This window comes from Rhagoletis pomonella, unplaced genomic scaffold, assembly GCF_013731165.1.
Source record: "Rhagoletis pomonella isolate Grant_MI unplaced genomic scaffold, Rhpom_1.0 Rhpom_scaffold_00005, whole genome shotgun sequence".
Taxonomy (NCBI): domain Eukaryota; kingdom Metazoa; phylum Arthropoda; class Insecta; order Diptera; family Tephritidae; genus Rhagoletis; species Rhagoletis pomonella.
In genome coordinates this window covers 70,417,277-70,443,246 of record NW_023458559.1, presented here as the reverse complement: position 1 = coordinate 70,443,246, position 25,970 = coordinate 70,417,277, and the positions used below count along the sequence as shown (strand labels likewise).

The 25,970-nt window shown below is 34.2% G+C and overlaps 1 protein-coding gene across 1 annotated transcript; it reads right to left on the bottom strand.

Moving 5' to 3' along the window:
- LOC118739465 (zinc transporter ZIP6-like) lies at positions 1-25,732 on the bottom strand. The gene is made up of 4 exons (XM_036470819.1): positions 25,565-25,732; positions 10,741-11,047; positions 1,536-1,841; positions 1-1,455 (listed from the first exon to the last, which is right to left on the bottom strand). Exons 1-4 carry the CDS (start codon positions 25,715-25,717, stop codon positions 425-427), a joined length of 1,797 nt encoding a protein of 598 aa, XP_036326712.1. The 5' UTR covers positions 25,718-25,732; the 3' UTR covers positions 1-424.
- Positions 25,733-25,970: the final 238 nt, after the last annotated feature.

Below are 25,970 nucleotides of genomic sequence, written 5' to 3'. Positions count from 1 at the left end.
ATTTTTCAAATCAGTCCAGCTCACGTAAATTCGAATATTTTTCCGATATATTTTGGTGGACTTCTTCAAATATAATAGGTTTTGTAACCCCGGCGGAAAACCGTAACTTTTTTTTTTTGGTAATGCAGTCTAATGTACAAATAATAAACATACATACTTCGCAATGCACTTTAAAGTAATCTTTTCTTTAAAACTACCTGTTTCGTTTCTACTTTTGAGCTAAAAATTAAAACTAACTAAAATATAATTAATAATACTTTAACACTTAAGACAAACTTTACAGAATATCGGAACTAGCTGGGAGTTTAAATATTAGTCCACCAAAACTGTGCTTCAAAAATTCATACAAAATATTTTAAATGCTATTTCGGGAATGTATGCCTTCCATTTATACTCATTTTTCTCCAGGGGGTACTTTTATTCTTCACTTAAAAAGCTCTGCCAGCGCCTCTTCATTCACAGCAATGGCCAACATTATAAAACCACCCAGCAGCATGCCACCAATCTGTATGAGGGTACCCTTAAGTTTACTTTTAGCATCTCCCGTATGCGTCTCCGCCTCACTCATTGCCGGCACAAGATCGGCTAGCGCTATGTAGAGAAACGAACCCGCTGTGGCGGCATAAATCCACTGTGTCATATTTCCATGCGCGCCAGCTATGAACAACCCAATAGCCATGCCCACAAAACTCAAAACAGAGCTGACAATGTTCAAGTAGACTGCGCGTCGCAGCGACACTCCCGTCTGCAGGAGTAGCGCGAAATCGCCCAGCTCGTGTGGCAGTTCGTGACAGAGTACGGCAAAGGCAGTCGCCATGCCCGTCACTGGATCGCTGGCAAAGGCGGCACCGATCGCTAAACCGTCGGTGAGATTGTGCAGCCCGTCACCGATGACAACCATAAAGGCTACTGGTGTGAGCGGACGTGATGGCGACTTTTCATCTTTTTTGGTTTCGTGCAACATTATATTGATTTCCTTGGCATCGGTGTTGACCGGTGACACCATGCTATCGGCATCGATTCCATTTGTGGATGTTTTATCAGCTGACGCATGCTCACTGTGATGTGCGTGCGCATGACTATGCGTATGTGCGTGTCCGCCATGTGAATGGCTGTGTCCATGTCCTTTGGCGTTCTCGCCTCGCAGCAGCGGTAAGGTATGCTCCAGTATGTACATAAAAATGCAAGTGAAGAATGCGCATGCACAGATCCAAACTGCCTCATGAGTGTCGTGTTCAGACTCTGTTGTGCTAGACTCATGCGCGCCATGTTCGGGCACCAGAGCGTGTGGCAGTAAATGCATCAATGCGTCACCGGCCAGTGTACCCACAGCCACAGCGACAAGGAACTTCAAGATCTCCTGATAGGCAATTGTTTTCATCAGCGGCACCAGCAGGATGCCCAGCAGCCCGCATGCGGAGAGTATGAATATTGAAATGCTGGCGTAAATCCAAGCTGCGTGGAAGAAATTAGAAAAAAGCGGTTAGAGCAAGTTCGGGTCTTTCTAAGTATGTAGCTATTGCATATTCACTCACCATTCCACAATGCCTGCTTGGGGCTGTCGCCATTTGTTAGCGGTGCTGGTCGCACACACACATGCTGGTCGATTTGCGCTAACAGCGCTGGGCAGAGTTTCATAAAAGCCACTGGCGTTATCTGTACCTGGTTGATGAACTCATTATACTCTGCCTCGGAGTTGTGCGTTTTCGCTACGCCATCGGATGTGTAGGTCTTGTATAGCTTACGTTTGTGTAAGTCATCATGGTCGACGACTAGACGTAGCATTGACTTTGGGGATAGGCAAACATTCGGCGATAAGGGTGTGTCATCCATGGAGGCATCTGAAAACAAAAGCGAAAATTTCTATGAATAGGATATCCTTTATTGATTGTGGAGTTCTATTTTAGAGGTAAAGAATCGAAAGACATGTGGTCAATTCATCCAGTGAAGTAAAAGCGGAATTTCCCTTTGGAAAATGCCTTCCACAGCAATTTTACTTTTAAATAGTCTACAAATAGTGGTGCGAACTGATTTGATGATATTAGCCCCTAGGTTCATGTCCTTAAACCACGTGAGCTATTCGCTACAAATATTTAGGAACGATACTTTTTGAGTACACAAATTTGAGAGTTCTCCAAAACTATTATGTCTCTGTTGCAAAATTCGCTGTCAAGGATAGGCATGGTCCAATAAATTTTGGGAAAAGTATATAGACCCTTCGAAGTTCTTCTCCTGTCGAGAGCCGACTGGAATGAGAAATTTGATACTTCCGCAAGAATACATCCATGGCTCCAAATTAGAAAATAAAGTTGGAGAAAGAGCTTTCACTAAGTACCTGGGATTAAGAATATTAATCAATCTACCTGACTTGGCAAGTGTTTTCCACTCTGATTAAGAAGTCATTTCGAGGTACACCTAGCTTGGGAACATGGTCGCCACAACTTTGCCGGTAATGAGGCTGAAGATGAGTTCGCCAGTGAAGGATTCACATTGGACTTAATCGATCACCGGATCTTGCCCTCAATCGGATCTATATAAGTATATATAGCTAAAGTTTTCTACGCAAACTATAGATCAATTCGAGTTGAGCGTAGGACCACAGCAGAAAGAGGGGAGCTTGAGTGGGCCACTCCAACTTATTCGGTTAAAGGGCGCACTAGAGTCAGCAGCGGCAGGGTAAGCTTGGACCTCACCATCTACTTAACAGACCAGAAGAGCCCCATGAGCTCATCGGAAGAGAAAAAAGATAGAACACAAATGATTAAATATTCGCCTCTCGAATAGCTGAGAAATATTTTGATTTTTGACCATCGAACTTCTCTGGAAATAAGGCTTTAAAACAATAAAATCTAAAAATTATAAGAGATCTAAATAAAAAAAATAAATTAATTAAAAAAGAGAAAACAAATAAAATCATATTCTAAAAATTAAATGCAATTAAAAAAACTATTTTTTTTTTAAACAATAACATCTAAAAATTAAATAAATAGAAAGTTAAAAATAACAATAAAAAGTTTTGGAAAATAAAATGTAATTAAAACAATATATATATATTTTTTTATTTTTAAAACAATAAGATCTAAAAAAGAAAAAATTTACTTTAAAAAAGACAAAAAATTAAAAAAAGAAAAATACAAAATTAAAAAGGAAACAAAAAAAATTAAAATAAGTTTCTTAATATTAATTAAAAAAAAAACAGGTTTTTTAACAATAAAAACTAAAAATTAAAAGAGATGTAAATTTAAATTAAAAAAGAAAAGAAAATACACAACCAAGCTTCTAAATATTAAATTTAATAAACTTCTTTTTATATTTTTTTAACAATACATCCTAAAATCAAAATAAAATTAAATTAAAGAAGAAAATAATTGTTTGAGGAAATCCGATGCCGAAGGATAAGAGCTTAGGGTCTTTTCTCGAATGGCACTCCAATGCTTTCCTAACTCGGCCATTTTGACTGTTGGAGCAGCGCGAGCAAAATGTTATGCATAAGAGCTTTTCACTGAATTGAGCAAGTGACCTTGCACTCGGGCAAAAGAGCAGATTACCTCAAGCAACGACTGTTGACAACATAAGAGTTGGCAAGGAAGCTCTTATATAGTAAGAAGTCTTTCGTAAGACAAATGAAAGACAGATGGATTTATTTTGTTATTCTTTTTAAGATTCTTCTTTATTGTTTTTTTATTCTTTTTAAGATTGTTTTGTTTTTTTTCTTTTTAAGATTTATTTTTATATTTTTTTTAATATATATTTAAGAGAATTTTTTTCCATTTTTTATTTTTTCAACTGAGTTTTATTTTGGTTTTAGATTTTTCTGTTTTGAAAGAAAATATATATAGTTTTATTTCATTTCATGTTTAGGATGTTATTTAATTTTTTTGTTGTTGTTTTTTTAAATAAAGTTTTTTTTTTAATTTCTAGATTTTGTTTTAAAAATAAAAATATTAAAAAAAAATCAATTAATTATTAAGTGCTATTTTCTTCTCTTTCGATTTAATTTGGTTTAAAAACAAAAAACATATATCGTCGTTAAAAGTACAAAACCACGTATCGTCGTTCTGCAAAACCGCGTAACTGACATTTTTTGCCAAAAATTGGATTGGCGCACACAAGCGCTTGGCTCAAGACTTATCCATTCGCCCTGAAATATACTAGCCAGAAATGCGATTGCTTTGTAAAAAAAGAACCATTTGGAAATCCGAGTGTTTTTTACTTTCTACAAAGTAATTTATGCAACTTCACATATGCGGGTTTGCATTTTGATGATAGGCGGTTTTGTACTTTAAACGACGATATATGTTTTTTTAATTTCATGTAATTTTTAGAAGCAATTTTTTTAATTTTCGATTTACTGTTTTTTTTGTATACTTTTGTTTAATTAAATTTTCTTTTATTTGTTTGTTTCTACTGTTATAAAAAGAAAAAATTTAATATTTTTTATTTAATTTATGTACTTAAAAAAAGTATTGCTAAAAGGGGAACAGCATAACGCCAAGACCTCCTCGTTAGCGGATCTTTCAATTAGTCTTTCAAAATACAGTAAAGAGCTTTCAAAATAGTTGCCAGAATTGCGCTGTAATACTTCAAAAGCTAGTCGAGGGAGCGCAATAAATAAATAATGCCTTACGCAAACGTCATATCGGATAGATAAATAGTTTTATCTTACAAACTGCGCAAGCTGCATTTAATTGTGGCACAAAAAATTTATTTCACAAAAAAAATGTTAATCTTAATCGCATTTAAATTTTTATCAACCTCAGTCAGTTATAAATTCTGTCCAATGCGGAAGCAAAACAAACCACCTAATCTCAATTAGAGATGTATGAAAATTTTACCCGCTTATTAGGAGCCACAAAATAAATACAGTAAAAAACCTTTATTCAACACCATAAAACAGAACCTGCAACTACTAACCTGTTTCAGATAAAAAAAAAAAACTGTCTCAACTGACGTCCAATTGCATAGCAAATGCATTAAGATTATAATGCTTTATTTATCACCACTCCCGAGACAACCCAACAACGAGTAATTAGAGTTATCAGTAGAGGCACGCATTCACAGTTAGTATTTAATTGCCCCACCGCCTGTCAACCACGTCCGTCCGTTCGTTTACCTTGAGACACATTAAATACGGCGTTGAACCATAATGGGATGCGGCATGCCTTTACGTCTGCGTAAATGGTATGCATTCCGGCAAAGTGCCAAAATGTCAATTATAGTGCAGCAACAGAAGTATTTATTTATAAGCTGACAGTTCAAAGTGAAGTTCCTATTTTGTATGTTACGCATGTTTGCGTCGATGCGATATTTTTTCGCACTAAAAACTAACTAATTGTCAAACTGTCTGTAAATTACTTAGCATAATAATTCAATTTACAAACTTTTACTGGCTTAAATTTCTTATTTGTATTGATAAATGTTGTTAACGCATGAATGGAGGAACGTGTGGGCTAGTTGTAGTTGTCAAAAAGTGGATTGATGATATATGTACGATTTCTGTAGAAAATGAGTAGTGTAAGAGGGAATTTACCTATACGTTTAAGACATTATAAGTGTTGGCTTAACAACTATGTACCTCGTCCTACGTAAAGGGTATGGAAAAAATATTGCATCAGTATGTCGTTACCGCATCTGAACAAGCACCAATTTGCCTATCAACCAGGTAAATCCACTGAGACTGCCATTTATGAGATTGCTCTGGAGGCTAAAAATATAGCCCCGTGTGCCTCTATTGACATTTCGGAGCACCGTTGCCGTTTTGATACAATTGTATCATTTTTGATACTTTTTTTCTAAATTGTAACAATTGATACTTTTTTTTTGTTCACAAATGCCCTATTTTGTGAAAAGTGCAGAATATGTATAAGCCGTCGAAATATTTTAAATGCTTTCTGGCATAGTGCCAATAAATCCTTTTATACTTCCCGAGTTCATTTGACACCCTTGACGCTCCGGTTGATATTAACATTTTAATCTGTTTTGCAATTGTTTTATGGGACTGTTTGTTTTCGAGGAGATTAGTTTTTGAAATGAATTACTTGTCGCAAAATCTTATCTTTATTTGTCCTTAATTTTGGGCAAGTTTAAGGTAAAGTTGTCTTGACTGATTTGGAAAATATAATACGTGCTAGATAAAGAAACAAATTTAGGTGTTGTCTATATGCATGGCCAAAATTTTATCTCTTTATTTGAGCTAATACTAATATTAAGTTAAAAATAAACATTCAGACAAAAATTCGCGAAATTTCAAATTAAACAAAACATGCGCATATGTTTTGCAAGAAATTGCTAATAAAGAATGAAATAATGACTAAGGTGAATAAATTAACGAGACACTTGAATGCCGAAATGGGATGCGCAGAAGTTACTTGTGCAATCTTATCTTTGCAGTAATACATAGGACACACTTAGGACTAATACTTACTAATCTTGATAGCGATTTCCCGCAGGGCATTGGGAAAAGCAGTGTAAATAAGTCAACCTGACATGCATGCAACAAAAAAAAAGCGAAAAAAGTGAGACCTAAATATACGCACACAAACATATTTACATGCAAGTGCGCACGAATACAGTTGCTCATACGACGTGTACTGCATACGGAAGAGCCACAACTTGACAGTGCATTGAGAAACTCACTGCCTGCGTACGAGTAGTCGCAATGGAAATTTGTGACACAAAAGAATGCGCATAAAGGTAAATAAAAACAAAACTAAATAAACAATGTGGATAAGTAAAAAAAAAAAACAATCAAATCGCATAAAAGTATAACAATGCAAGAAAAACTTACTAAAAAATAAATGAATTAATTGTTGTTACAGCAGAGCAGCTGACTTTACCCGATTTTCTCTGATTTATATATCCTTAGCGTTAACCTTTTGCAAGTTTGATGAAATGCAAGCCCTTGAGTGAGTTTATTGACAAAAATTTTAAAAATACTTTTTTGTAAATTTATAACAAGGGAATTGGTTTATTTTTTATTTTTTAGGTTATGGCTGTAAAAAATGTTTTATTCATATCGAAACTGAAACTTAAACACAAGTCGTGAGTCCTTCAGTAATACGGTGATAAGGTCACGATGGTAGACACAAAAAACTATGGTATATGTATAAAGCCGCGTTTATACGAGGGCAGACTGACAGGCGTCTAAATTAACAAAGCCAAAACAAAACATGTAAACAAGTAGAAGTTCGTGCGAAAACGATCTTCATACTGAATATCGTTTTTTTCACCTTTCTGTAAGTTGCCTTTACATGTCTGACTACAGGTTTCTAGGACCATCCTACTTGATGTACTGTCCGCCGAAATCGTTGCAGCAAGGACTACGAGCAGACTTACAGGCACTGGGAGCCCACATAGCTGACTCGTGATTTGGGCGCTTTAGTATAGTTAGAGATTGCAACTTCTCTCTGATAACACGGAACACTGCATGGTTAGACTGGTATCAATGATCTTTCTCCTCTCATATTTATTCTCTCAAGAAGTGAGCGGGCGAGTGGGGATGGGTGAAAGCTTAACGGAAATTAAAACTTAGGCTTCGCGATCACTGTATGTAGTATTCTCTTAAGACATCCAGCTTTTGCAAGGATCACGATTGCAGATTGAAAATTATACCACTCGGATAAGCGCTATCATAAAAAGCCATGGCGAACATTTAAACGATGCTTAATTCCATACGTAGTGGCAGTCGTGGGTCTTCGTAAAAAAAAAAACGATTTTTTTGATATCTCACACAGAGCTGGTTTTATTCTATCATATTTCAACATCTACTTCAGCTACCTGGTACCTAGTACATAAGGGTTAAGCGATGAAAATTTATTCAAGCACTGTTTAAATCATATCGTTGTAGCTTACATCTTATGGGAATATCTTGCTAGAGCTGTCATTAAAATTCACAATGACATTGAAACATTTTTAGTTTTGTGCTTATATAAACTAATACTACGAAATATGTCGCGAAAAAAGCTATTATCATTCGAATTATAATTGTGTTATGAAGACCAATTATTTGCTATTGTTAAATGTACCCATTTAATCGCATGCTTGTGTGTCAATCTTTCTATTGTATACTACAAAGTTACTTATATTTAGGCACTCAAATATACTTATTTGTGAACGCGCGTGTCTCTTTAAAGTCTATTAAAGTATTGTAATTAAGCAAGTACGCCGCAATGTAATTATGAGTATCAAAGTATCATGAGAAGTAAATGTATGTACGTATATAAATTTCAAGACACTCGACATAATTTTCATCAAACTCTCGAACCATCGTACATTTCTCGAACCGTACTTGACAATTACTATTGATTGAACTCATAGCTGCATATTCGAATAAAGGTAACTTTCGTTTATTCTTATTGAAAAGTAAAAGTCACATTGACATCAAATTATGGACACACATACATACTACTTATTATGCAAATTAGATAAATTAAAAGTTCAATAAGTAGATGTCTATACAAAAATGGCACGTTATTCTCACACAGTGGCATGCAACGTTGCAAATGGTTCGCCTAATATATAAATAGTAGATGGGTCCAAGGTACAATGAATGAAAGAAACGTCACTAAATTGACATTTAAATTGTTCGCTTAGTGAGAGTTTACTTTGTTGAAAGTGCAACTTATTATTATTTAATTTTTGCCGCCAAAGTGGAGGTCATACTGATTATCTATAATATGCTGAATTGACCAATGATAGTGTGTAATTTTCAAGGTTTTTGCATAAAGGTTGCTAACCTAATTGTAGAGCTCAGAGTTTCTTATTTTCAAGTATATTATTTTATAGCATTTTTATTTCAAAAAAACATTGATCCATAAATAATAAAGTTCATTAGGATATAAGCAGCATTCTTTGAGCAATTTTAAGGGATGATGAATGAATGAACAATTAAAATAATAGTCAAAATCAACAAACAGAGTTATAGGCCACATACAGGAGATATGTATGTACTTAAGTATATATCTATTAGCCCCATGAATTGTTTTCTGCTTTAGAAATAAGCTTAATCTTGGCCCATAATGGCATCTGTCGAGCGATGGTATGCATCTCCAAACACTCGTATTCAGCGGCCGTATAGAAAACTTTATGGAAACCGAAAAAAATTTACCCAAAAATATGCATTTTTCACCTATTTCAACTCCCGCCATCTGTCACCTGAACATTGGAGCGTCATTGTACTTTGCTCCATCCAAAAAAAAAAGGAAAATTCGATTGTTTTCCCCTATTATCACAGAATGAGCCTTATCGATATCGCTTATCGATGATGTAGTCTAAAATAGTGATGCACTTTAAGAACCAACTGATGGGCCCTTAAGAGTGTGGCTTCAGAACTGGTATCGCTCTTTTTGACCAGACCAACAGGGCTCTCCCGTCATGAACGAAAATCACACTCTACATTTAACTAATCGCGTCGATTTTGCTCTTGATTGTCGCGCGACGATCAGAGTTACGGGCACAGAGAGTTGTTTAGAAGGTTGTCAGTACAATGCCCTTTGATTTTGGCACCTACTGACAAACTGATACCTGGAGCCTCTTTTGGAAGAACGTATATCGTTAGATTTCCTATTAGCGAGCAATGGAACGATCGGTGAAATCTTTTTATACAGACGGCTCAAAGGCTGAAAATGGTACTGGAGCTGGATGGCATCCGGTTGGTAACTTCAGATGCTTTACTACTTTGGGTGCAATGGCAACAGTCTTTCTATTGGAAGTCTGTGAAATTGGTGAAAGGTGACACGTACATAAAGTCAAGATCTGCAGTGACAGCCAAGTTGCTCTAAAGGCCTTGGAAACCGCTTGCACCTTTTCAAAGATAGTCCATAAATGTAAGTTGAGGCTTAACTCCGTTACAAGGTGGAATGAGTTTAAACTTGTGCGGGTGCTAAGACAATTTGGTATTCAAGGCAACGAACTGGAAAATGAATTGGCGAACTGCAGTTCTATGGAGCGTCCAATTGGACCGGATCCAATTTTAGGGACAAGCATAGTGGAAACGATCGGGTACATCAAAAATCTCATAAAAAAACTCATGAGTGCCGTTGGTGTGGTTTTGACACCTGAAAAGTCCTTACAGTGTGATAGTAAAATTCCTTCACAGGCAAAGAAGACGTGATCTACGAGCCCTGGGAGGACTGATTACGGGTCACAATCCATCGGAATGACATATGGTCACCATAGCCATCATTGAGGATTCACTGCGTACATCTTGCTTGGAGAATGAGGATAGTACAGAACATTTTACCGGTTGTTGTCCAGCCTTCGCCAGGCTTAGATGGTTCATTTTTGGATCGGATGTATTGAGAATGGATGAGATACATTCTCTTTCCCTCAACAAACTGCTAAAATTTACAAAGGAGTCAGTTAAGTTTGTAGAGGAGCAATGAATTCCCACACCACCTATATATCCCTCTTCTCTAAATACTATCTCTTCATCTTAAGTACAACTGGCAATACTGCCCGAGTGCTTGGAAAGGTTGGTTTTGGCAGTTCCGGCCACACACGCTTCCTTTCCATTTCGTTCCAACTAATCGTGTCTATGCTGTTACGTAGCGCAGAGGTACGCAAGATCTTAGTAATTGCGATCTTACCGACCCTACGGTCCTTAATGTGATGGAATTAAAAGCTCGTTTGAGTTCATTACATATATAGTAAACCCCTAAGCATATTACTTGCTAATAGTTATTGATTTTGTTATATTCCACGTAAAAATTAATAATTTTGTTTAGAACTTTGTCTCCTTACCACTTTCCCGCGGATGCCGATGCTTTGGATCATGCATCTCCTTGAATTCCAACAGAACTTCCTTCTCTCTAATTAGAAGGCCTAATTCATCTGTATTCTTCTGCAGCGCATCACGTTCCTTTAACATTGCAATATCTTCATCGGCCGTTGATAATTTCAAACTTTGCTGTTCAAAGTAAGCTGTCAACTTTGGATCATCATCCCGCTCCGATGTTTTAAAACCCTTTGGACGATGTTGGTCAATCGTATGTTCAGGTTCAAATTCGATTTGTCCCAGGCCTAGATTGTACATCAAATGTTCGAGACCCTGTAAGGAGATAGGGAATGATAGTCTTGAGAATTATGCAGCTTAAGGCGAGTTAATGAGGAAATTTGTTTACTAAAAACTTTCTAATTTTTAAGAAGTGGTTGCTTGTTATTTTCTGAAATGGTATGTAATAATTGCACGATAACTATTTATTAATGGCTACGAGTAGTTGATAAATATTTTGCGGTAAAATTTTACTTAGCACATTTTCTTCTTACTAATAAATATTGATTTTGGTTTATGTTAGATGGATTGCGCTGTATGTTTATTAGTTAATTGACTTAACATCAAATTACGAAATGTCTATTGCATTTTTATAAATAAGCAAACGAGCACTTTTTCAAAAGCAAATTGATTTTTTTGCCGCTTTTGCTCCAATTAAAGCTAAAAAACAATCGCCCGAAGGCTGTAAATAAATATATCAAATTGGAGAAGATAATTAGCATTCTAAATAACGAAGTAATGTGAAAAGACGTCCCAATGTAGATACAACCGAATTCGAGTTACTGTTATTTAATTGATATCACAGGTATCGTGTAATGGAATATAAATCATTGGGCCGTATGCATATGAAAAATGAAATAATATTTGTTTTCAGTGCAATAATAAAATTATAAATTAGTTAACTTGTAGCTATGGTAAACAAATTATTTATTCATAAGAATCACCTTTTTTGCGTTGAATTATTTGTTATGAGTTTATTGATCTACGACTTGATTTACATGCAACATTGTTTGAATTGAATTCATTTATTTCTTTGGAAAAACCGCATAATGAGTCTTTAATTGTGTAGATGGCTTTTGATAGTTTATTTTAATTAATTCGTAGATGATAGGCATTTGTTTTTATGAGTTATACATATATGAAAAGGAAAAACCCGTGTAATATGTTGGTTTTCTCTTAAAATTTAAAAAGACAATAGGTTTAAATAAAAAGAAATTTAGGCAAGATTTTATTAAAGGGATTCAAAACCGTCATATTTACTGCCATAGAATCACAATTGCAATGACTCGAAATTACTCTAAAATTATTTATCGCAACATTTATGCCATTAAGTATGACAATATGACTCGTTATGACATCTTGGGATTCCGATACTTTTTCGGTTCTAAGTAGCTTCAATAATTGTATGTTATTTTTAACCAACTTCAAAAAAAAGAGGAGGTTGTCAATTCATATAAATAATTTTTTTATGTATGTTACCGCATAACTTTGGACCACGTAAACCGATTTCTATGCGTTTTTCTTAAGGAAAGGTGGTTCCTTCGAGGTTGTCCCATACTAATTTGGTATAGATCCGATCATTGGGTCTTGAAGAAATGAAAGTTGTTTTGTCAAATTTCCATAGATTTTATTTGCTTTTCTAAAAAAAAAAATCGTTAAGGAAGATTTTTGTCCCCTTACTCGGCTGACATAATTATGAACACTGTAGTTATTGCCCTTTTTACTCTCTATTCTTATAAGCATGTGCCATTGATCTATTCAAAGTTGCTCGTTAATTTTTGGCCGGAATCAAAGAAGCGTTCCGGAAAAGTCAGCTTATTTTATTGCCCTATTTAAACGTTTCCCTGCTTAATTACCGTGCACAACTGATATTATCCATATTTCCGCTCCAATAGGTAGAGATAATTAGAGATTTCTGATTTTCAGTCACAACATTTCTACTTACTAAAAATGTGTGAAATGCGCCCCTCTAAAAAATATTCATAAAATTTTTACTAACAAACTTTGCGAACTAAAGCATTAGCTAAACGCTTTTAAACTATGAATTCGCCGCTTTATGTAAATATGTATGTATATACAAAATAGCGCAGAAAAATTGAATAATAATTGAAAGTATGGAAATGTTACGTATACGCCCCACAGTGTGAAAAATACAAATTTTAGTGTGACAAAATTTCATATATCGAAAACAGAATTTTTAAAGCATTTGAGATGGAGAGTTCAGAAAAAATATTATCGTTTGATAAAAATATATCTTGACTCTAAAAATTAACTTCAAAAATAGAAAACTTGCATTTTTTTGCTTTTTTGACCTAAAAACAATATGCAATGAAATTTTAAAAAGTGTTAAACATATTTTTGCCATGGAAATAGAGTCCTTGGCGCAAGAAACGAAAAATATATATTTAAAATTTTTTTGTAAAAAGTTCATTGCATGCGTTTTAAGTCAAAAAAAGAAAAATAAATCCAAAATTGCACTTTTTAATGTCGGTTTTAAGGTCAAGATAATTTTTAATTTGATCAGACCTTTAAAATGTCTTTAACACTGTGCGCCCCATACAATGCTTGAAGGCTCTTACACTCTTAATTTAAGTTACTATTACAAAAAAAAAGCGGTTACAAATTAAAAAAGCGAGCTAGTGGTAATTCAGCAACACCTTTGGCTAAGATTTACAACATTTAGTTTGGGTTACGTAAAAAAGCGATACAAATAAATCGAATGCTTACTAGTAGGTATATATGTAGGTTGCTTGGCAAGCGAACAGCGGTTGGTAATTATGTATGAGCATATATACATTACACACTACAGTAGTACAGTTGTTATTTTTACGCACCTTCATTTGAGAGCCACCGACAAAATGCTAAAAATTAATAACCAGGCGCACTTATGAATTTACTTACATCTGTTAATAAATATGCACACTCATACATACTTGCGTACATCTACTATTTGAACATGCATACATAAGTTTTATCGTTGTTGCTGTGTATATTTGCATTCACAAAAAAATGTGTTAATCTATTGCGTTTATAGCCTTAAAATGTAACAAACGATTTGACCGGCATACAAATATAAATAACAATAGTTTTGCAATATTTGCTTTTCAATAGAAAATCCCAATAAAAGGTAAACTAAAAAAAAAAAACATACCAAAAGTTTATTGGCATTATATACGCTTCATTTCAGTCACGCATGCGTTTTGAGTAACGTTCGCACGCTTAGCTACGAGTACATATACATATAGGCAAACGCATACGCCTGAGGTATAGATACATATGTATGTATGTAGGTATATAAGTAGGTGAGGATCGAATTGGCCGCACGAAATATACATATATTCGCGAGCCGAGTTTTAAGCGAGACTAATTAACATCAATTTTAAGATATGTAGGAAGCGGGATAGCGCACCAAAATCTTAAGCAAATTAGACGAAAAGACTACTAAGTTTTATACAGTTTTATTTTTTTTAATTTGTTATAAAAACGAAGGCATGAGTCTTCGTATCGCACCCTGGAAGAGTTTACAATTTTCTACCAAGAACCACATACTTATTCATACCCTACTGGAAATGGGTACAATAAAAAAGAAAAACGTTTGGTACATTTATTTTCCAGAGCCTTACGTTAGAATTATAAACTGTGGCTAAGAAGACTACTTATCTACATACCTATTTACTACTGAAATTGTTCTGAGGTATTTTACAAAGAAGTGAAATAAGACTGCAACCGAATGATTGCTATGAAAATAAAAGGAATTCACTGTGGGTATGACTTCAGAAAGGATTTCGTAGCAAGGCACATGCTTTCATACATACATAAATAGCAACCGACTCGCCGACGACACCACCCATCCGCTTTGGAGACGCTGACGGTGGCGACATTAAAAGTGTAAATTCTATGCGAAATGCATACAAATTCTCATAGAATTTAACGAGCATATATGTAGCCAAGATTCTAACAAATACATAATAATTTGTATAATTTTTATATGCACTCGCACAATATCTAGCATATTTGCATGCAAACTTTGCCATAACAATTGTTTTTTTTTTCAGCGGCATTAGCAGCATTTTTAAATTCATAAGCCATCATATATGGAAATACTTTCATACACTTCTAGACGTTTGGGAAACTAGCACCTTAGCGGTGCTGTCGGCTGCTAGCAACTGGCTGATTAGCACAATTTCATTTGAAAGTGAATGTAATGTTTGTACTTGTGTCTATGTACATACATAGGTATATATATACAGACATGTATGTACTATATACACATAAACATTTAGGTACATACATTTTTTTATTTAAAATATTCAGGTTATTCTAGACCACTCATGTGTTTAATTGTTCTTTATGAACTGACACATGTCGGTTATTGAATTTATATTGTCCATCTGTTCATTTACATACAAATGTGATTCTATGAATACGTGCACGAATTTTTGCCCAAAATATTTACTTGGATTGTTTGTGTGACAATAAATGGAACAGTAAAGAAATCTGCTTATTGGTAGTGTTATATTTATTAATACACATTTTTTTCTTATAAATTATGTACCTTCATTACTAAATCGCTGGGGTTTGAGTAATTTTCATACTAACGAGCTTGTTCCATTCAAATTATTGGCTCCCAAATGCAACCATGTGACACAATTCTGCTTGGAAATTTTTTTCGAGAAACGACTTGTAATTTCCTCTCCAATTGACCTGTCATTGGGCCTGCAAACTTGGCTCAAACTATTTTTTCACCAACTAAAATTTTCTAGTTTCTAAAGATTATACAACTATTTTAACTTGGTAGTGCACTTTTTGTTTCAGTTATGCAGTTTTTGTTTTGTTGATAAATGGTAAGGAAATAAATGATCTTCTTTCGATAAAAAGCATGCCACTTTATTTGGCGTTATTAACAGAAACAGATTTGCTTTAAAGCAAAGTTGCGCGAATATCTAGTAAGAACACGTCGGTTTCGAAATGACGAAATGGATAACTCTGTGCATTAAGAATATTATAAAGCTAAGTATAACATAACTTAATTACGTTGATATCAGAGAAAAATTTTACTTTACCGATTCAGAAAAAAAATTCTCACCAAATAATGTTTATTAGTTACTTCCGGTTTATTACATATATATATACACATTATTTAAATCTTTTTAATATGTGCCATAGAAAAACGCTTTTTTAATTTGCTATAGAAAACGGCATGAAAAAACGCAAAGCTGACTCATATATGTACATAGTTTAAATTAATGCACATTTTAATTGAAAGAGTTTACGAGTTGACTAATGATGTCTTACTAAATAATGCTTTTTGAAACGGGGATTTCTCATAATGGGAAAATATGTATATCACAAATTTCTTGAACGGGTTATTTGTTATTTAATTTTTTTAACACATATTAAAAAGTTGTAAAATCGGTGAAATACACGCGGTAATTTAAACGTATTGGCACATAGTCGTTTATTTTCAATGCTAACTGACGCCAATTTGAAATGGCAAGTGAAGCCAAATCGTTCTCTAACTAGTCTTTTCATCATAGCACCCAAAGGAGCCGATTTATTTTGATCTGCCGCAATATGTCTATATGTATCATAGTAAAGCTCATGAACAGGGAACGGATTTTATGGAAATTGCCTTTTTTTCTGCTAAAGAGATAGAGTATATTCGATTAAGAATGTCAACGAATTAGCTTTCCCTGATTCCATATATACACATTTGATGATGCCTTTTTTTGCCTTTTTTAAGATATTTGCCTTTTTTTGCCTTTTCTAACTTTAAAAAAGTGATTATAGCATTTACAATTTTTTTAAGATTAAAAAATGTACACATTGCCCATGCGGCTTATAGAAGCGCAGGGACCTCTTGTCAAATTGGTGTTGTAAAAATTCAAAGCGGTTTTCTCAGCTAACGAAGGCTTGGAGACAATAAGGGGTGTGGATAAAATTATAAAGGGCGAGGAAAACGCACTTATTTTTGATAATATGAACGTTTCAGACGTTCTTTATTTAAATTGGGCTCCACTTGTATCAACTTACGTCGAGCACACATTTAGTATATTCAAGGCTTTTCTTCGCGAAAATCGAATGAAAATGCCGCCAGAGAACTTCAAAATGCATCTTGTGGTTCAATGTTACTACAACTATACAGATTAAAGTTTTATGAGTTAGAAACCCGAAAGGATAAAATAGTCAAAGATTCATAGTACAAATTACTCATATAATGAAACTAGTTCATAGCTTTTCTCTTTTTACTTGTAATATAAACATTTCTAAAATAAATGTATTTTTTGATTTTTCTTCGTATTTTCTGTCTTTTTAGTGCCTTATTTTGCTTTTTTTGCAATACCTAGTGCCTTTTCCTGCCTTTTTCGCTATTTTGTTTTGCCTTTTTTTGCCTTTTTTGCAATACCTAGTGCCTTTTCCTTCCTATTTCGTTATTTTATTTTGCCTTTTTTATAGGTTTTTGGGTCCTAAAAATCCGTTCCCTGCTCATGAAGCTCATCTTTCCTTTGTCTGTGGTTTTTGCCGTGACCAGTAAATCTTCCACAGAATCTTTCTCTTGAACACTCCAAGAGCTGCCTGAGCAGATGTTTTCAACACACACAACAACTACAATTACAATAAAAAAGTAATAATGGCGTTGATTAAAAATTAGCAATGAAAAATCTACTAGCCGTGGGACTCGGACCCAAGACTGCGTGGTTTATGATGACACTAGAAGCAAATTAAGCCCATACCGGGAGCTAAGATGTTTACACATCAAAAATATATTGGTAAGTAAGCATTTCTTAAAAAAGCCATCCACACTTCATCAAGGCTTTGTTTGATCTTAATAAATATAATAAAAGTTAATTATGAAATAAAAATAGTTTAGTTAACCAACATTCATATTATTACTTACACAATTTTTTTGACGCTCTGATGCATTCTACAGACGTATGAATATATTTACATACATATACAGAAGTGCACACGTCAAAAGCTTGCGCTGTCAACATCTATTCTAGTGTTTGTTTAAGTAATAATCTTACTGTTAATTAGGCGTAATAATAGAACCGAATGCAGCAACAGAAAACAATTTTCATTTTACAGCATAGCGTTCTAATTAAGTATGTAAATACTTACATATGTATGTAGAGCGTTTAGAAGTCAGAAATCAACTGAATAAAAGCATTTTAATTCGTATCTAAGTTATGCATCTAAAAGTTTAGTTTCTACTTCATTACTTACGATTCACCTACATACATACTTACATATTTAGTTAAATGTAATTGAAGTATGGTGCTTATCAAATAACCGATGTCAGAGCTTGTTATCTGTGAATGTAACGGTAGTCTTATATGTATGTATGTACATATGTATGATATTTTGCGGTGGGGAGTTTAAGAAAATAGCTACTACTTGCTGTAAAGAAACGCTTTTCTAACAGGCCTATTCTGCGTTGGTATCAAGATTTTTTTTTTTACCGCTAAATAACGCTGCGCACCGGTAAATTCTGTTACCATCTCATAAGCTGGTAAGAAAATATCGACCCATGAAATATGCAAGGCCAGAATTTCTACAAAATTTCATAGCCGCATAAACTAAAATGTTACTATGGTACCTAGAATTGCGGTCAAAAGAAGTGGTGACCAGTGTTACCAGGTTAGCCTTTTTGAGGCTATACTTAGCAATAAATTTTAAACCATAGCCTGAGACCTCAAGCCTCAGCCTTTTTTTACTTAAAATATTCATAGTAAAATTCGGACCGGAATTTATAAAAATAATTACCATATCAAAATTACTTAATATTCCAAAATCTAGTGTTTACCGTTGAAATATTACAATAACGGAGCAAAGTACCATGTCTTTGCGAACATACTTTCTTAGTTTTTTCTTAGGTTTTTACAAAAGAATACTACAAAATTTGCTTTAAAACGTATTTTTGAAGCTAGTGCACTCTAATGTAGAAAACAATCTTATTTTTACAATTTTTTTTAGGTTTTCTTGCATACCTTGAAGTACTGCTACTAGGAAGGATTCAAATATTTATTTAAAGGAAATCGGTTTAGCGGAACTTTTCGAGTTGGCGAAGAGTTTTTAAGGAATGAATATACGGACTACTTTTTAACTTAATTTTTAATAGAGTATGACTTTTTTAACCTTTTTTCAAAACCAATTTGGCCTCGCTTTGTGATCATCTGGTCACACTGGTGGTGACATTGTTTGGAAAGAAAATTTTCCGGTTTGGCTTAGTTCTGTACAAGAACAATATGTAATCTCAAGAACGTTTCTGCAAAAGTACATGAATATATATATATATAAGTAGCTATGCTATCACTACCACCCAAGAAAAAGTGGCTCTCAGTGAATAAATTTTAATATTTAAACATTACAAACTCATGCAAAACTCACGCAACGAAAAGTTTTGTTATCGCCTCCTTTCTTCGCGAATAGTTCACGTAATCTAGTGCAAAAAGTTGTGGATAAGTTCTAATTTCAAGGTGCAAAAACTTTAGGTGGACTCATCAGACTCTTAGATTTTATACCACGGCTTTTGCAAGAATATACCTTAATATGATGAGTTTTAAGCTGATAATCTATTCGGCGACTTTTCTGCTGCGCGGAACTACCCATTCTCATCTCCAATGTAATAAGCAGTTGCGAGGGCCAATTTACTTAGTGTGCCGCATTTCAGAATCGAGGTAGATGCACTTTACGTTAACAGATGAGTCAACTGGTGGTCTGTATACAATGCAATATGTAGAGAGTCGATCTATTGTTTGTTAGCGGACAGTTCAACGGCCAGTCTTCACATCCTCTGTATGTATACCCTCCACGATGGAGCTGGGTGGTAACAGGATGCAGCAGCGGCTGGATCTGGCATAGGTACAGGTTTGAAGAGTTTGCTCTCCACAAATTACCTCAATGCTCCATAAGGTGGAACAGTAAATGCTTGTTCTTCGTAAAAGTCAACCCCTAGTTTTAATTAGACGTACTGTAATACCGGGGTTCTGGAACTTTTTAAAACTCAGTTAAAGGATTTGTTGAAGAAGGCTCTATAAGTGTTCCATTCGAAAGCTTAGTATACAGATCTCAAGGAAAATCTGTAGAAATATTTTGCACAATTTCTATTGCTTAGTACTTTGTCTTTGCTGTAAATTTTCTTGAAGAATTAAATAGAATAAAGACAATTTTTCTTGAGAGCTGCAGACTTGTTAAAAAAATTTTGATAGAAAAAATGTATTTTCCATTTCTTGAACGTCATTATATGAATTTTTCGTTTTTATTGAGAGCTTTATACTTATTAATTAATTAATTAATAAAAATTACTTAAACCCAAAAATTTTAGCAAACATAAATTATCAAGGTATTCTCATCTGAAACGTATCAAATGTGCCCATACCGAAATACTTGATCGACCATAGTTACGAGAAGATCTTCATGGCTCGTTATAGGGTATTTTGACCAGAGATAAATACAACACTGCATAAGCACTTGCGCTGTGTGCAAAAATCTACGGCCATAAATTTAATAAAATCTCATCACATCGTCGTTATCAAAGAAGATACATGCTCGTACACACATACGTTCCTATATACTACATACTAAATAGAAATTCTCTTAAAACATGAAAAATAAAGAAATTCGAGTAGCGACTGATATTAAACGTAGTTGTAGCGCCTCCTTAAGATCGAGCAGATTTGAAGATCAAGTGAGAAGAATATATGTAGGTAGTGACGACCCCATTAAAAGATGAAACAGTGGGGTTTGATAAGAGGTGTACAATTTACATATGTATGTCTACATACATGCTTATACTACATATGTATGTACGTACGTGGCTAGATAGTCAACACTACAGCGGATAGTTGACCTGTCTAGAAGCCATTGACTATATGCTCGTGTTGCACTTGCTAAGCTACATTAGACTGGAACATGAGAACAAATTTATAAACGCCCTCCGCTAGTTTGAAAGCCTACATCAGGAGGATTTTGGTTTCATAGCTATCAAATGTACTCGTACATATCTACATACATATGTTTTCAATGGTTTATTACACGTTCTAAAGAAATAACCATTTTGTCTGCTTTAGAGGCGTGGCTAAGGTGAAAGCTTTTTACTGTACCAAAATCGTAGGGTTTCAAAGGGGTAATTACTGTATTTGTTCTTGTGTATGAAGACCGAAACTCACTAAAGTACATGTGTGTATGTGCATTAGATTGTAGCAGACAAAAAAGTTTGCCGTACACCCCTGTGTCGAATATATTTTATGACGTTTTCTTTTCTACCGTAAAATTTTTCCTTCTGAGTGCCATCTACGCACAAATACTAAGAAAAGGGCAATGAAAAGGCAACATTTTTTCTAAAAACAACTTCGAGAAAAAAATTTATTTTGTAATGAACCCATCAAAATTTTATGTTTCATAATTTTATGTTCTCATAATTTTGCATTATGTCTCAAAATATTTTCTGTGGTTTTCGATGTCTTGTTCACACTTTCTTAAATGTCAATTATTTGTGGTCGATTTTACATTTTTCGTTATATCTTCGGCATTTAAAGTAGGATCTTAAAGTATGATGTATCGATATTTTTATCTTCAAAAGAATTATTTTTTTTTTTTTTCAAAAAGCATTGACCTCAAGTACCCCGTTCTAGTATTTTCCCACCATATATCAGTTCTTCAGTTCTTATCACCCTAACGTACCACCCTAAAGTCACTAAATTAAAGCTAACCAAAAATAATTCAAATTTTGCTAAGAAAGTATTTCGATTATTCGACTGGAGATATTTCAGAAAAAAAATTTTTGTTGCCGAACGTGGGTGCCACCGAAAAATGTAAAAAGTCGTCCACTAGATTCGGCAAAAAAAAATGTTTCTTTTCGAAATTTTCTTGCAGAAATACTTTAGACTCAGGTTTGTACGGCGAAATTTTTTTGCTTACTTGTAAGGTGGTATGGTCTAGTATATATGTATACATACATACATATGTATCTAAGTACACATGTAGAATAAACCTGCCGGATTTAAAAAGAAATTTCATGAAGGAAGTATGACAAGTGTTTTACATAGGTATGTATGTATGTAAATATATACGAGTGCATATAAACGTGCAAATATTTAAGTGCACAATGAAATTGAAATTTAACGTGACAATATTGTGCATTAATGTATTAACTTTTTAAAATGTTATTTTTAGCTCAAATAAATTAAGCCTTTCTGGTTTAAGAATTGTATATGTATATACATTTCCTTTACAAAACTGGAAAAAATAATTTTTAGGTAAAAAAATTACGCTTATAAATACACTTCGCCCTCTTTTCCCTATTTGGAACTACAACTGTTTTCTCGCCTGGATCTATAAAGAAACAAAAAAAAATCGCTAATTGCCTTTCTCCTTAGCGAAGGTACGCCAGTTTCCCACTCCAAGTTTAGACAGATCGTTTTGTCCAAGTTATTATGAAGCTCATAGAATTCGTCACTCCATTTCTCTTCTATCGAAAGCTACGAACGCCTTCTAATATTTTATCAGAGCCTACTATGTCCCAATAGTCATAGTTAGTTCATATTGCAAACATTTTTATTACACTTAATAAATATTTGTGTACATATTCAACTTCATATTCCTTCGTATTCGACTTCATATTCCTCCTGGTCTTTGCATTCACCTTCGTATTCATATTTGTATTCATCTTCTTCTTCTGCTATATTTTCGTTTTCGTATTCGGCTTTGCAGTCGTTTTCGAGTGTGACTTCGTTTTCTCTTTCGCATTCGTATTAATCTCCATCTCCATGTTCGCCTTCGTATTCGTTTTCGTCTACAGTTTTGCATTCATAGTCGTCCTTGTCTTCGTTTTCACCTTCGCCTTCGTCTTCGTCTTCGCCTTTGTCTTCGTCTTCGTCTTCGTCTTCCTATTCCTATTCCTATTTATATTATTCTTCGTATTTGTTTTCGTATTCGTCTTCATCTTGAGTCTTCGTCTTCGTCTAACTTTAAAGCGATAGTTCATTCTAAATGGCAATGTAGGCTAGGGCTGTCACAAGCCTGAACCCGTCGACCAGGACATTTATCATCCAAATCAAAGACGAAGATACAAGGGAATATGGTACCCATACATTTCTCATAAGTACAGTTGCTTCGATTCTGGCATTTCATTTTTCTGATATAATTAAATTTATATTCTTTCCATGTTTTCTGTTTTGTGCTTTTGTATGTAAACAAAATTTCGATCGGCTGTATTAAAAACTTGCAAGTTTTTGCTGGTTTTGCGTTCGCGTACTTTTGCTAACATTTCTCTCTTTGAGAACAATGCGCTTCTTGATCATTTCTGCTATTTTGTATATGCATAACTAGAAGATTTAGATAGGCTATCTTTAGTGAAACCGCTCTAAAGGACTTACCCAAAAAGGGCTGAAAAAGTGCCTTACATGATTATGATTTTTTTATGAATTAAAACAGTTCAAAAAAAAACTACTCCAAAAGGCTTTCTAAAGAGCGTATTACAAAAGCGAAATCAGAAGCCCTACGATTTGTGTCACTCCATACAAAAAAGAAAAGGGAAAGGAATGACTTTCAGAAAGGCCTTTTGGGAGATATTTTAGCTCCCGAAATTTTCAATCGGGTAGTATGTATGACCCCTCAGCTGTGTACCTGTTCAGGAGGTTGCATTTTTTTGGCGATTGCATGAAAATAAAAAAGTAAGATTTTAATCAAATAAACTAAAAGCAGAAAGGTAAACTCATCAGATGTTGTTCAACATGTTATCTCTTTCAAACTTAAAGCAAAAGATTAATAAGAATTTTTGTATGTGCACTGTGACACTGTAATTGCCAGTAATTATACCGGTAACATTGTATTGTAAACACACATGTTATCACGGCTCAGTGCATTTAGCGATTTTGCGTTTGTTCATATTTTGCTTTAATATTCATTTGAGGGCATAAATTAAAGTGGTTTAAGCTTGTTTTTGCGATATACGATATGTATGCTTTCGTAATTTTTTTAATTTCGATATAAAAAACGTATGTATTTATAAAGTTTTATTACTTACAAACTTTGGAATAAAGAGTTGTACTGAGATCACCGCAGCGTGCTATAATACTTCCCAAAATAAAAATTTTGCACTAGTGGAGCTCAATTGTAGGAAATCTGCGCTTTTAGTTTTTTTTTATTATCCTATTGAAGGTTAAAATTTTTGAAAACACATTTTCTAATTTGTTTAGCTTGAACTACCGCACGAGCTGCTTTACGGCAGAGAAAACCAACTACGAGGGCACACAGCTGGTGTAATCGCACTCACCTAAAGTAATGTCGCCTTAGGTCATAGTACGGGAAGTTCAAAGGCTAGTTCCTTTGACCACCGCCCAGCGAACCACGTCTGTTGATATTTCTGTGGATGGACACAGGGCCATATTGGCTCACATTGGCAAACACGGAGCTACAAGTGAAACAAAGAAGTTGAAGCTCGAGATATCTCCTAAGCCTAAGCCAGGAAGATAAATTGGGCATCATCGGACCTAGCGGATGTGTTGGAAGCAAACAGAATGCTTATGGCTAAACTGAGAGATGCGCTTATTAAGGAGTTGGTAAGAAAAAAATGCAATGGTTAAGTTATTGTACGAGCGCACTTGATTTCGATTCGCTTATCCATTACTTAAAACTAGGAGTGCCAGTTACTGTCGAAATTACACCGTTTTTCCCAGTTTTTAAGACCCTTGGAGCGGTTTTATAACTTATCACGTCGTTTAACTTATAGAAACAAAATGACTTACCCGAAAGTCTCCTGATTTGGAGTAAAACGTGACTACAATTTTTCTTAGTACCTTTGAAGGTCTTTGGAGGACCTTGGCTGGATTTGGAATTGACCAGATACGGAATGTACCGATAAACCACTAAAATCCGATAACTCAACAAAATCTGATAACTAATTTCGATAAATTTCATTAATTGTGAGTCTCAAGGGCTCGATAAATTTCGATAACACAAAAATGGAAATACATCTCGATATAAATCGATAACTCGATAAGCTTTGGATACTGTATAAACTTCGATAACTCATTTAATTTTGATAGCTCTATATTTCTCGAGAGCCATAGGCAAATTTCGCTAACTCGTTACACTCAGGTAACACGATAAAATTCGATAATAACTCGATAAACTTATATAATCTTGAAATTTCGATAGCTCGATCTATTTAGAAAATTAAAAAACTTCGATTCGACAAATTGATAAATTTCAGTAAATCAATAAATATCGATGATTCTCGATAAATTTCGTTTACTCTATAAATAACGATAATTCAATTAATATGCATAACTTGGTAAATTTCATTAACTTAATAAATTTCGATAATCCCGTAAATTTTTATAGCTCGGTAACAATACGTAAATTTCGACAACTAAGTTTCTGTGCCCATAAATTTCGACAACTCAATAAACATTGATTAATTTAAAAAACTCGATACGTTGCGATAACTCAATAAACATTGATAACTATAAAGTTCGATGATTGGATAAATTTCAGTAACTTTCGATAACAGAATCTTTTTTGATTGAATTTATTTCGAAACCTATCGACAAATTTCAATAAATTTTCTTACCCTTTCAGTTACTTTATTTTCCACTATTTTCATTTTCGCCTTTATTTTCAATTTTTCCTTAACTTTTTTGTCTTTGAAACCCTAAAAACTCTCCTACAAAAACATCTACACAACAATTTTTTTTGCAATGTGTTCTTGGTTTGGAAATTGGTTCGGTACAATCGCTAAACGAAGGCGTAAAAATTTTATGTTTCAAATTCTCATTTCCCACTCACCTCGAATGAAATTGTGCCACCTGTGCCATATTTTTGAAAAATATGCGCCAAGTAACGATTATATTCAGTTGCTGCATGCGAAAACTGCACCTTTCCACAGAGGAAGCAAACAAAAATGACTAAGCACATTTGCGCACGCGTAGACGAAGACATTTTTGGTTATAGTCAAAACACTTGAAGGAGCAAAAAATCACTACGATCTCCCAACAAAAGCGGGGCTTAAACAAAAGTACTTTTGCGGCAAATAGGAAAGTGATAATTTATAAAACAACACAAACAAAAAATGTGTATAAACAGCAGTATTTATTTACTTTACACTTTTCACTTTGCTCTAAATGTAGTTAAAATAAAGATTTTGTCGTTTACTACACACTACTATTCACTTTAACATAGGGCAAGTTCAAGT